At 45.0% G+C, this 12,813-nt stretch overlaps 4 protein-coding genes across 4 annotated transcripts; 1 reads left to right on the top strand and 3 right to left on the bottom strand.

The window, feature by feature from the left end:
• Nucleotides 1–526: 526 nt before the first annotated feature.
• Nucleotides 527–1,305, bottom strand: PtA15_7A547 (uncharacterized protein; the record flags this gene model as incomplete). The annotated part of the gene is made up of 3 exons (XM_053171164.1): nt 527–722; nt 808–905; nt 1,180–1,305. The coding sequence occupies 3 exons, from the start codon at nt 1,303–1,305 to the stop codon at nt 527–529; spliced, it is 420 nt and encodes a 139-aa protein (XP_053022373.1).
• Nucleotides 1,306–3,856: 2,551 nt separating this feature from the next.
• Nucleotides 3,857–8,920, top strand: PtA15_7A546 (uncharacterized protein; the record flags this gene model as incomplete). The annotated part of the gene is made up of 7 exons (XM_053171163.1): nt 3,857–4,083; nt 4,182–4,783; nt 4,849–6,122; nt 6,202–7,432; nt 7,512–8,030; nt 8,131–8,288; nt 8,363–8,920. The coding sequence occupies 7 exons, from the start codon at nt 3,857–3,859 to the stop codon at nt 8,918–8,920; spliced, it is 4,569 nt and encodes a 1,522-aa protein (XP_053022372.1).
• Nucleotides 8,921–9,089: 169 nt separating this feature from the next.
• On the bottom strand, nt 9,090–9,501 carry PtA15_7A545 (uncharacterized protein; the record flags this gene model as incomplete). Its single annotated transcript, XM_053171162.1, has 2 exons — nt 9,090–9,296; nt 9,436–9,501. 2 exons carry the CDS (start codon nt 9,499–9,501, stop codon nt 9,090–9,092), a joined length of 273 nt encoding a protein of 90 aa, XP_053022371.1.
• Nucleotides 9,502–9,560: 59 nt separating this feature from the next.
• Nucleotides 9,561–11,088, bottom strand: PtA15_7A544 (uncharacterized protein; the record flags this gene model as incomplete). The annotated part of the gene is made up of 3 exons (XM_053171161.1): nt 9,561–10,609; nt 10,695–11,001; nt 11,059–11,088. 3 exons carry the CDS (start codon nt 11,086–11,088, stop codon nt 9,561–9,563), a joined length of 1,386 nt encoding a protein of 461 aa, XP_053022370.1.
• Nucleotides 11,089–12,813: the final 1,725 nt, after the last annotated feature.

Raw genomic sequence — 12,813 nt, 5'->3', positions numbered from 1 at the left:
TCGTGGTCGAACTCAACGTGTCATTTGCCTTGTGATGGTCGGCGAACTAAGATAGCTGGCATAACAATTTCTTTAGTTGGGTGATCGTGCTCAGCGAAGTGGGCGATTGACTTTGAACACGATTTGCAACAAAGCGCGGAAAGCAAACAGTAAAATAACAGTTGCTGGGCCTGCTTACATGAGTGTTGATCACAAGTTATTTACAAATATTTACAAATATAACACAAGGGAAACGGTTCCATGTAAGCGAATGATCACACAATAAGTCTTGCGGCGCGGGGTGAAAAATGGAAATGGAGATGATCTCGTAAGAAGAGCGGAAGAATAGGAGCTTGGGGGTCGAGGAGTTGTTAGCACCTCTTTTCCAAAGTAAGTCGACCCGCGCCTGGCGGATTGAGCATCTTCTGTAGGAACTTTCAATGTTGGGTGAAAATTTATTGACAGGTGGAGTGGGGTTAACAGCTCAGGATCACATGTCTTTGAGTCTGCGTGCGGCATCTTTGATGATCGCTTTCCTAGGGCGACCTCAACCCTTCTTGGCGGGTGGGGGCGCTTCGTCAGGCGACTGGTCTGATTGACTTTGATTGCTTTCGGAGTCAGTCTCTTTGTCTGTTTCTTGGAGCTTTGGCTCATTGGCCTTGCGCTTCCCATTCGCTTTGCTGGATGATGGGGAAGGCGAGGAGAAGTTTTCCTTGACCTTCGGAATCTTGGGATTGGCTGGGCTTCCTGAAGTTTTGTTTGGGGAAAATTTCACACTGAAAAGGAACGGTCGGTGTCGGGATTGGCGAGGTTAGGAGGAGGGCTTACATGGTACGCCCGTCTCCTGCCGATTTGACGATGCTGGTGGAAGCAACGGGATTTTGTTTTCCGATGTGATGACCGCTTGTGACGCTGACGTCAATGACCTGTGGGACAACTACTTTTAAAAAGTGTGGTGCAAGCTGAAATAGGGTAGGGCTATCATACCTGAACTACGGCCATATGTGTTTCCATTTCAAACCCGACCAAAGAGCCACTGATCTCCACCTCCCGTCCGACGACATACAGCACATGCGTCTTGATATAGTTCTTAGAAGTTGGTATTATGTACTTGACCGAAAAGGATTTGTGACATCTCTCCTGCGGTAGTGCAAAGTCAAAGTTAGAATCGTGGGCGCGGAAATGTTGTAGGCTGCTTACCTTTGAAGACCAGTCGTGATGTAAGACGGTGACTTCCAGATGTGTCGGTTGGTCAGGGTTATTGGATGCCACTTCACTACGGTGTGTGACCATACCAAGTCCAACGATGTTTGCTTTGTTTGTCATGTCAACGCTACAGTCCGAGGTGGAGCAAATCCGGGTTGTAGAAGCTTGGTTGTAAGTAACCGTGGGTGTGGTTCCATCATTTGGAGCAATCAGTTTACCGGCGAGCTGATAAATTTTAGCGGGCTCAAGGACGTTAGTGAGAGCGGTATTGGTCGTCAAATTTACTTCAAAGTCTTGAGGGTTTGAGTTATCAACTCCGGAACATGAAAAAAAGCTTTCGGTATTAACGTTTCCGTACTGGTTTCAGGGACGGACTGGGTATTTGTGTCAATGGTATGTAAACGACAGTCCATAGAACATAGAGCTTACATGATTCAAAGGTTCGAACAAGCTGACCAAATGAACCGGGTGGTTTGGTGCTCGAATGCCGGCCATGGTTTGAGTGGTCAGGAGGTGAAGTCGGGGTGAGTAAAATTGGGGAGCTGATCGTCAAGATCGAAGCGGTTGATGAAAGGGGGTTGTGATTGTGTGAGTTAAAGTGCAAGAAAAATGTTGCGATAGAGTGAATTCAAAGGGTGCTTGGTGATGAGTGAAATGGGATGGTGGGGATGGGAGACTCGGTGGGGAAAATCTCGAGGTATTTATATTAGTGATGGGAAGCTATTGTTAATGATTTCAGGCGTATCGATCACTTATGCGGTCGAGCTTGATTGGTTTATTGACGCTTAGCAGCCCTGGTCGGTTGAGTTTCGCCTGGGCTGGGTATTTGTTACTGTACAGACTGAGTACTGCAACATCTGAGGGTTGTTGTTGCTGCGGTCCAACGAGTAATCCTAGTGTTGAGCCGCCAACTGGCCCGGTCGCTTGAGAGATGTCAGGGCAATGTGGTGTTTGGGGATATAGTTGGTCGGAAACTGCTAATATTTTGGTCTGCAAGTCGGTTGAACGAAGCCGACGGTATGAAGATTCCAGGAGAGGGTGGTGGTACGTATTCTGTAGCTTTGCGGATTGAAGTGAGCGGTGTAGAACAGAAACTCTAAGCCAAATATTTGGTCATTTTACATTACGCCTCGTTGTGAGGCCGCTATGAGTTTGGATTGATGGATGTGGATGTACAGGGTTTGGCGTGTTTGATGAATGAAAATCCTGGGTCAGGGTTACTACATGATCGGATGGGAGGGACATGCCTGGTCGTGGGAAAACGTGTTGCCTGTATTGTTGTGGTGTATGAGCGCGTCTGGCTTGGCAAAGTGATGGCTCGTCGTGTGTTGTCATGGGAAGGTCGTGCCACTTGCGGAGCATATGAAACATCGGAAGGGGGTGTGGCGGTGGGTAGGATGAGGCATTGGCCAAGGAGAATTACCTGAAGGGTTTATAAGAGTAGCTGATGTCTCGTTGGGTGTTTTCTCTGGGCTCCCCCCGTTGCACTTGCGCGGGTTGGAGTCCTCACAGACCCGACTTTTGCCCCACGCACTTGCACCAGGCTGAGCGGGTTAACGCCGGTCTCTTTTCACCTGTGGCATGTCACAGGTTGGGAGTTCGTTAAACCTGCTGCTTATCTTGTACATTAGTATATATCTATTACTTTATTTAGGATCTGTCTATTGTATTATTAACCTGGCTGTGGAATTATTGTATTTCTGTTTATTTTGTTAATCTACAGGGGAAACCCTTGATTTTTTTTTTGGTGAATCTGTGGTTTTAATAAACTTAGATATGATGCTGACATAAGGTTTTGTTCCTCTTTGAGAACCCTGAATTCTTTCACTAGAATATTGTGTAAAACCACTCCAATAAATTTTGAGTGAACGTCTGTGCAATCCAAAAAAATGAATCATTTTACTTTGGAAAAAATATTTTTGGAGTGGAATTGGGTTCACTCCAAAATTTTTGGAGTGCATCATGGGTACACTCCAAAAAACAGGCTTTTTTGGAGTGTAATTTTGTTCACTCCAACAAAATTTGGAGTAGACTATGGTTCACTCCAATGAAAGTTGGAGTGGACTACTGTTCACTCCATTTTTGGAGTGGATGAAGTAATTTTTTGGTGTGGATTTAGCCTGCCCCTAGAATATTCAATTGTGCATATTATCAGAAAATCCAAAATTGGATCTTCAGTGCAATGGAATATCCTCCAGGATTCCTTTGACCTCCAAAACGGATTCCTTCAATCAGTTTTGGAGTTTATGCCTCAAAAACTTGGGGGAGGGTGCCCATCAGTACTGCCAAGAAAACTGTCTATTCAGTTTTTCTTGTACATATTTTGGTGAATTTTGAATTGTGTTTTTGTGTTTTTAGGATTGAAAATCCTTCCTTTGTCTGCCAGCCTGCAGACATTATTCATAAGCCTCTCCTAAGAAGAGCCCTCCGGGCGGGGTCCCCCGGACCCTCCGTTCGAGAGGCTTAGTTAAGCTAGAGTCTTGAGGGACTTTGTTAAGTTCGGGGGAGAACCAACGTGAAAGGGTGATTTTTATCACAGGGCACCGGTCGCGGGGACGACTCTACAAATTGGATATGCATATCGATCGCATGCATGCGATACGACATGACCTGGCATGAAATAATAGTTTCCAACTCCAAGAACCTAGGATCGGTTCCAACAAGAACAAGGATGTCTGGCGATCCTTCCATCCTGGAGCTCTCGAACCGACCAGCCGATCTCTTCCAATCTCTGAGGTCCCGTGATACACCTATCGAGCAACGTCTCAAATTGGCACAACTCCATTGGACCGATCCAAAGTTCACCTTGCCATACAAACAGTTGTATTTCCTTCGATGGATCTTTGAAGTCGATTTTTTTGAACCCAAACGATCGAACAAGAAAGCCAACACAGAATCGTGCGTTTAATTCCTTTGATACCTGTAAAGCCAATCTCATCACCAGATGTACCTGAATGAATACTGACTATCTCGATTGCCCTTGGTTGACGTCAAAGATTCACCTCACCTGTCCATTATCCAGTGTTTTGGAGTCTTCTCCGTCAACTCGTTTCAGATATCCAAGCTCCGGATCTATCTACCGTTCTTGGGGGGACGCCCCCGATTATACTACTCCGCCATACTCTTTTGGAATGGTCGAACCTGCTTGAAGATCTACAATTTTCTCAAGACGTCTGGTCAAATTTAAATGTAATCTTCCCAATCATTAGCCAACGACTGTCCTTGGATGTCTCCTTGGAAATCCTCAATGAAATATTCGAAGGATTGATGAAATTAGGGCGTTCTATATCCGAGCCAGTGGAGCAGATCGTCTTGCTAATCATCAAACGAATTTTACCGACGATTGAACATGCCACCAATTCCCGTAAAGCGTTCAATTCCATCATACTCAACCAAAAGAAATTGAACTCTATCATTCAGGTCGCATTTAGCCCATACAGTACCTCCTCATTGAAGGCATTGGTTTTTCGAATCATCCAGAGTTTAATCTTCACTGTCGAAAACCTGAAAAAAGTCAATTTAAATCAAGAGAGTCCGATAGAATGGCTGGATGCTTTGGATGCGGTCGGGAAGAAAAATGAAAAAATGGGTGCTGCAGGTCAGATGCATTTCCCGATTGGTGAACCACTTCCAAGCTTGCTAATGTTTCATTCCTTGACTCAGTAATCGAAATTGTCACCCACCTTTTGTCGGCCTTAATTTGCGAATTGCCTGGCTTACGTTCTCAGTTATTCAGTCAACAGCACCCTAGTAATGGGGCTCAGTCCAGCAACAGTCGAAATGTGGCAATGGATTTAGCCTATTTGCATGCGACCCGAACATTTATCCTCCGCGTTGTAAAGAACACGGTCGAGATTCTGAAAGATTTGGGATCTTCTACGAGCTCCAACTTATCAGCTTCTATCGCAAGCCAAAAAGCGATTGTTCGACAAATATTGGATTCCAACTTGTATGATCCCGGTCAGCCTAGTCAACATGAGCTTCTCGATCAGATTGCCAATCATTGCGCGGGCCATCTTTCAAACTCATCAGGTCGTATCGCGATGGACTCTTTGCAGATCTTGGTTGACCTGCTATCACTCGATTACACTTTGGTCGAAGTTCGCTTAGGTCCTATATTGCAAAGTTTAATCGTATCACCTTACGACCCGCACGATTCTGAACCGATCCGTGAATTCTTTGATGGCGTTTTCAATTGGTTTTCGAAAGCAAAACAAATACCAAATCTGTTCGACAAGTGGATTGAAATCATTGAAGCTAAACTTTCTCAGTTTTCACTCCGAGATATTTCTAATGGGCCGTTGATGGATAGGACGTTCATAGAAAGAGCCCATGAAGAACTCCGCCTTTCCGTTTCATCTGCGCAAATGGTAGTGATACATGACCTACTCACCAGTAGACTTCGAGGTGTTATCCAAAGCTCGACCCTCTGTCCCAGTGACTCAAACATGGAGCCTTCTTCAAAAAGGCGCAGAATTTCGGCGACACAAACATCTTCACCAAGCAAAGACGCAACCACGACAGAAGCATCTGACATTTCAGATCACAGTGCAAATGTTTCTGCGCTCATTAGTAGCTTTTATGAGTTGTTTGTCATTTCAGCTTCTCGCTCTTCCCTTCAGTCAAAGGAGTGGTCAAATCTTTCCAAGAAGATTTCTAGTTTCGGTGGTGAAATTATTGGCACGATTGTCCGGTCAACATTACAATGCTGGCCTTCCTCGGACTCATCAAAAAATCGATTCCGAAAGTTCAAGAATCCTTCAGAGCAGAAAGTCTTGGCCTCTGCTTTTCGTATATTAGCTTCAGTGGTACAAGTGCAAGGTCCTCATACGTATTCGGAATTGGATGCCCTGGAACTGTCGGAATGGCTTGAACTGCTCGATCAAGTATCTAGCCGAAAGAAGAATCACCTCGATCCCATACTGAGCTTTGAACTGGTACACCTTTTTCCAAACGTCTAACGTGAAGGATTATCATGCGTTTGAGATATTAACACAATATTGTTTCGCCCTTTAGATTCATCTCTGTCTGGAACACACGTCTCAAAGGCTCTCTTGCCTCAATACCGTCGATTTCACCATCCCGCAGACAGCATACCAAACCATCCTCAAGCTAGTCGAAGATTGTACTACACCGAGCGATTTTAATTGGAATGGATCTCTCGTATCTCTCACATCGCCTGAACTCGCTCATGCATTATGGCACTACTTGACCACGACACACTTATCGGAATTTGCGACCTTGGCCACACCTGATCAAATAAATCAATTTGCTCAAATCGCTATCAAGTTCATATCTCGGACTCTCCCCCCACAGCCATCAGATGGTCTGAATGAAAGTGGACGTTTCAGTATCATCAGCACAAGCCGAATGATGTTACGTTCACCCGTTTTTCTCGAGTGTACCAGTCTCCGTGAACCACTCCTGCAAAAATTGGTAGCGGCTTTCGAAGCGGTCATGCCTTTGGACGAGGGCACATCTTTCTCAGAATTGGACGTGAATCAGCTGGATAGTGTCAACTGTCTGTATGACGTCATCTCCTACTTACCATTAAGCTATTTTACCAAATGGGCTCGAAAGCGTTTGTTCAAATGGAGCTTTGCTTGGAATGAAGCCTTACTCAGTCCGCAAGTCAACAGTGAATCACCACACAGCCAAACTGTCTCTGTCCTCCGGTCTCGCGTCTTCTTGTGCAAGATACTGGCTGATCCACTATCCTCCGCCAGTCCAGAAATGATGAAGCAAGCTGTTGCTACGATAATCAAAATTTTAAATTATTGCGGCACGGAAGAAGATGAAAATTCGTTAATGAGAGTGACTGAATATCTGACATGTGGAATCGTCACAAAGTTGATGAAGAGCATGAAGGCGGGGGAAGACTCGGATTCCAGCTTTGAGCAATTAGAAAAGTTTTGCTTGGCTCTCTCACAGCGCATTAAGCATGTTGCCAAGGGAATCATTAAAGCCAGATCTATCAGACCGGAAGACAGACTTATCATCTCGCCATTACAAGCTATAGCCGACTACGGCAGAATACAAATACTTCATTCTAATCGAGAAGTTAGCGCTGAAGAATCGGTTTTGATTCATCGGCTCCAACAACTCGTCTGTCCAATCCTACGTAATCTTGAGGCAGCTTTGAAAAAGGCTCGGGCCAAGGCCAGTTCCAATTGCTCAAATCTGGGATTACTGGAGCTTGGAAAGATTTACCTCCAGTTATGCCGCATTGACGGGAGTCAATCGAGATGTAAGTACCTATAATCAAGCACAATCTTGGACTACCAAATTACTAAGCCTTTTATTTGATTCTTCCTTGGAATCATCAGTCCGAGACAGCTTAATCGATTTGAAGTTACTCTTGCCATCGGCTGATCAATTGAAAGAATGCCAGACCGAATTGGAAGCATCCGACTCGCATCCGCAGGTGGAAGCAATTCTTCCGGAGTGTTTAGACTTGTTCGAAGAGATGATACAGATCCATCGACATCGGTATGGTACGAAACGCAAAGATTGTGCCAAGGCTTTTCAAACTTTGGTCTTTTCGCACGTTCATCTCCGGACATCAAGATCAGGCCCCCATGGAGGAAGTGATTCACGTTCGAAATTCAGAGCCTCATTCATTCAAAGCTGCAATAATGCAAATCTGAACGAATCTCGCGAAGCTCTGGGGATGCTTTTAAGCGAAATTAATCAGTGTTCTCAAAGGTTTATTGGATTCAGATGTAGCCAATCCTCCACTGTTGGTTCACACTCATTCGCCAGATTTCGGGCCCTAATTGATGTCGCAGTTCTTTTGATCTTGAACTATCCCGGTCATGATGTCAATGATACGCTTCTTCCTCATCGTGAGTACCCAAAATATCTGCCCGCTTCATTCCCCCAGGTTTCTTGTTCCTTGGTTTTCTTGGCTTGATGAGTTCATCGACCGCGTACCTTTGTTGACAGGGGCTTCCAGTAACGAACTTGAAGAAGTAATTTTGAAGCTCTTGAAAGTTTTGAAGTTGGTTGATCTCGATGACAAACAAAAAAGTTCCAACCAGCAACACGCTCTAAACTTTTATAGTTGGAAAACCGATTTGATTGATCAACTGTGTATTCAAGAAGTAAGCGGATCGTCGGCATCTTTTGCTGGTTTGCAAGATGAGATGCTGATGTGCTAAGTTGTCAATTATATCAGGCTCATAGGATCGGCCGAAGCTCCCTCCTTGAGGTGCTTGAGACGTTGGTGGAACTCAGCAGCCGAACAGAGTTCCAAACGGTTCAATCTTTACATGACAAGCTTGTATCGATCACTTCCCATCTCAACCAGGAATCTTTAAGACGATCGTTGATCAACCAATTTCCAATACTGGTTTGCCTCCTTTCGCGATTGATGGTCCCGACCCTTGACTTGAAAAATTACTCCCGACTGGTGGCCGATTTGACATCAACGACTCGACTGACTGCTCCATTCTCGAAGCATTCTCCGTTCCTTTTGGTCGACTTGGTCTCGAAAATCTCACAAGCTCCTGCCTCTTCCTCAGTCGAAAATTTTGTCAATCATGGCTTGTTTAGTTTGATTTCTACCATGGGAAAGTTTGAACGAAACTCGATCGGTTATCGGATCTTGGAGGCTCAGCATCTTACCTCATCTGACGATCATTATCTTCAAGCAGACGACAATGCAAACAGTTTACTCAATTGGAAGAAAATTCTTAAAAATTGGGAAACTTTGAGATATAAGGGAACCGATTGATCTCAGCTCATGGATCTAGCACCATTGCATCCTCATGACTATTCAATTTTCTTCGCACTGTCTCTTCCAAGTTGTAATTATCAGCATCTTACTGTCATTTTTACATCTTTCAATTGTCCCTTTTTTCAGTTCCAGCGCTGTCTCTGGCTTGTCAGTTCAATCTTTTCTTTCAAATCCACCAAAACATGTTCATCTTGTCCAACTTCACCTTCATCTTCCACTTGATCCTAATCAAAAAGAAGATCTGTCGATTGATGAGGCAATTGTGATTAAGAACCAATACATTGGTGGCCATTGCTGATGTGATTCTTATGGTCCTCTTTCCATAGATATTGATTATCAAAACAATAAATTGTAATTGCAGATCAGAAGTGAACTGGATTATCCATTGCAACATGTGCATATTGATGTAGAAAATCAAGTTTACGCGTGTCGTATTGGTCAAACAATGAATGAAGAAAGAAATGTATTCAGCTGTCGGAAATTCTGTGAGTAACTAACAATGCCTTCCGTACCAAGAATAACAAAGCACCCAAGCTATGAGAGGGAGGTAACAAAAGAGGATCGGGGCTGATAGACATCAAAAAGTGAAAGGTTTTCCAAAGAAAAATGATGGCAATCGTCTCATGAGGCCTTGATGCTAGTCATTCCATCTGATTTGCAAATATTGGTATTCGCCGCAGCCCTGGCCGAACTGAACCCCTTCTTCTTTGCTGTATTTCGTGATTTGCAATGACCGAGCATTTGAAGTCCGAGTAATCTTCTCGAAGGAGGAGTTGGTAGACAGTTCCCATTCACAGCTGTGAGTCGGTAGTATACCGGGAACTTGGTCGGTTTGGTCCAGGAGCAGGTTCATATCTGAGCCTCCAAAGACTTGATGCACCGCTTCCGATTCTTTAACGAAAGTTGGTCGAAGCGGTAACAAGAGATGGAACGATGGCCATGAATCTTTCCAAGAAAATACTCGCTCGTTGTTGATTGCTTCAAGATTTTCGACCCCCCTCGTCTCTGATTTTAAGAAGTACCGCACGGCGTTTGAGGCCCAAACTGCATGTTCAGGTTCATATACAAGGTCGCTGCCCAACACCACGTCGAACGCCCCCGCGAGTCCAGCATGAGTCAATTCAGAGCTTTCTAGCTCCCTCCAATCGAGTTTCATAACGTTGACGTTCAAGGTGGAGGGACAGCCTGCTGGGAGAGTGTGTCTGGGTCTATTCAATTCCAGATTATGCCGCAGATTGTCTAGAACCTCCGGATGATAATCAGTCAAGATGACTTCGACATCAGTGGGTTCCATAGATGAGAATGAAGATAGAATGGATGCCAGAATCTGACTTGCAGTGAGGCCAACCAGCCCAGTTCCTGACCCCAGTTCGAGAACTTTCAGTGAATTCCTCGTCCTTGTTATGTTCTTTGAAGGAGCCGGCGAATTGATTGGAAAGATTTCAGCTGGTGTACAGCGTAACTGAGGAAAAAAATCGAATGGTTCTCGACTCAAGCGACGACAAAGCAATGGTGCCGAGTTCCATGTTTGAGAACCGATGGCTGAGAATGAGAGACTGCCCTCTCGGATTTGTATTTTGATCTGAGTATTCACGGCTGAATTCCGGCAATCATGTGGTTGGGGGACCAGTCCGGGAAGCAAGAGATCGAAGTTATAACGTCGCAAGAAGCTCTGCGCCGGGCAATCTGTGGGAGGAAGGCAGATGTGCACGCGATAAACACCACCAATAATGAAGCCCGCATTTCCATATGAGTTGAATAAATGACCTACCAGGGCTTCCGGTCATCTGAGCCATGACCTGGCCGACCAGGGAAGATAGAGATTCCCAATCGTGATGTTCATCTGTCCCGGATGAGGTTTGTCGGATAGCAAATGAGAGCAGTCGGGTCAGCCAATTGAGGCCGTAGGACTTCTCCCATGGATCGAGCTCGTTGGCATCCTCAGCCTCAGAGTCGACTTCAGTCGGTGATGAGCGGTTGGAACTGATGGCGTGGATCTCTCGAGCGGCTGACCAAAGCGATTCGTAGCAGCTCTCGGCGAAGACCGGGTTAAGCCACGTAGAGAAGCACCGCCGGTCCTAACGCAGAAAAGCTCAGTGATGACACAGTAGAATTGAGATATGTAGTTCACTTACAATCGCCGTTTCATCGCCAGCCTGGACCATCGTAGTGGACAGAGGATCGGTCACACCACTGGCTTCATCGCGCCTGGAACTCTTGCCAGTAAGCGCTGCGCACTACGCCCCCCCCCCCCCCCCCCCCGCCCTTGGAAAGTTCGGAGATGGGATGCAGCCAGCTCGAGCTTAACTATACAGGTGCATTAGGGGGGTTCACAATTAAAAATGAAACTTTAGAGCCAATTTTAAGGCCTTTATCAACAACTTTTTAAAAATACGGCAAGATGTACGGGAGAGAAACTTCTTCATTGCTTAAAATTGGCTCTAAAGTTTTAATTTTATCCTATTGTGAACCCCCCTATTAGGAGGGTTCACAATTAGATTTCTGGCTTCTGGTTGGACCATAACATATTTCTTGCTGGTCATAAATTTGGGCTTAAAGTTAAGCTAAAATCACTGCCAGAAACCATAACCACCTGTAAACCCCCCTCCTCTTCTGGGGTTCACAAGGTCCAATGGACACCTGCCCTGTCACAACATTGTATACAGCTTGAATGCCTTTCTTCTCTGGCTCAGAAGAGAACTGACTATCTTCCTCTCTGAGCCAGGTAAGCTCTTTCCTCCATTTCATTATTTCTTTTTCTCCTCCTCCTCAGCAGAGAACTGACTGTCTTCCTCTCTGAGCCAGTAATCAAACCCCCCCCAGTGTTTGGTCCTAGAACCTCTCTAGGCTCTCCGCCTCGTCCCTCATGCCACATCTTTGACACCCTCAGTGAAGGACATCTCAAGTCCTTACACCTCCCTCCATAAATCTTCCTGGTCATCAATGGAGGACTTCCCATTGAGTCTGGGAGCCTCCCAGATCTCAATTTACACACACATACTCTTAATTTTTGGTAGAAGGGAAAATGATTTCCTAACCCTACAGCTCATGACTTTCATGTGCACTGGTTGTTAACTTGGCAGATGTATTAATGTAGGATGTAGAAGGGCATCTAGAGCTCTCTAAATGCCAACAGGAAGTCATCCAATCAACCACCATAAAAATTCAGATACACATAACTCCCCGCTTCTGATTGCACCAACACTGGGTCAATATGATACCAGTAGCAGTAACATATTGATATCATATCAATTTTTAGTGCATTATTGTTACCATTACCGTTAACGGCAGTGCATGACCAATATTAGGTTTGAATGTTGGATTTGACTTGCGGCCATTACAATATTACCGCTGATTTGAAGTCAATATTGTCCTGGTATCAAGAGTTTTTGGCTCTTTTGGCCTTTTTTTTGCTTTGACAACGCCGTTACCATAACGGTAATGGTGATAGAAATTTACACTTGTTTTGATACGCGCAGCATGCAAAAAAAATTGTCACTGCTAACCGTAATGGCCCACTTAGGTAATGAGGATCAATTCAATTACAAATTTGGGCCCAACATCATATTGAATTGTATTGAACCAGTGTTGATTGCACCCCTTCTGATGGCCGGCCTTGACCAGTCACTGGACATTGATTGATTGGAGATCACCAGTACTGTACATATTTTCCTCATGTCCAATCCACCCTCCACTCCCAAAGACCAGTATTTCTCCCCATTTGATGACCTGTCATCAATTGGAATGTACTCTTCACTCCAATCATCATTGAGGGCCAGTCATCAATACACCACAGGTTTGTTTCCTGGGATGCACTGTGTCGGCTCAGCTGCGTGTTTTAAAACAGGGCAGGCTTTACCTGTCCCCCTTTCATTTGACAGAAAGGGCAG

Source organism: Puccinia triticina, chromosome 7A, assembly GCF_026914185.1.
Source record: "Puccinia triticina chromosome 7A, complete sequence".
NCBI classification, from domain to species: Eukaryota; Fungi; Basidiomycota; class Pucciniomycetes; order Pucciniales; family Pucciniaceae; genus Puccinia; species Puccinia triticina.
This window is presented reverse-complemented; position numbering and strand designations above follow the sequence as displayed.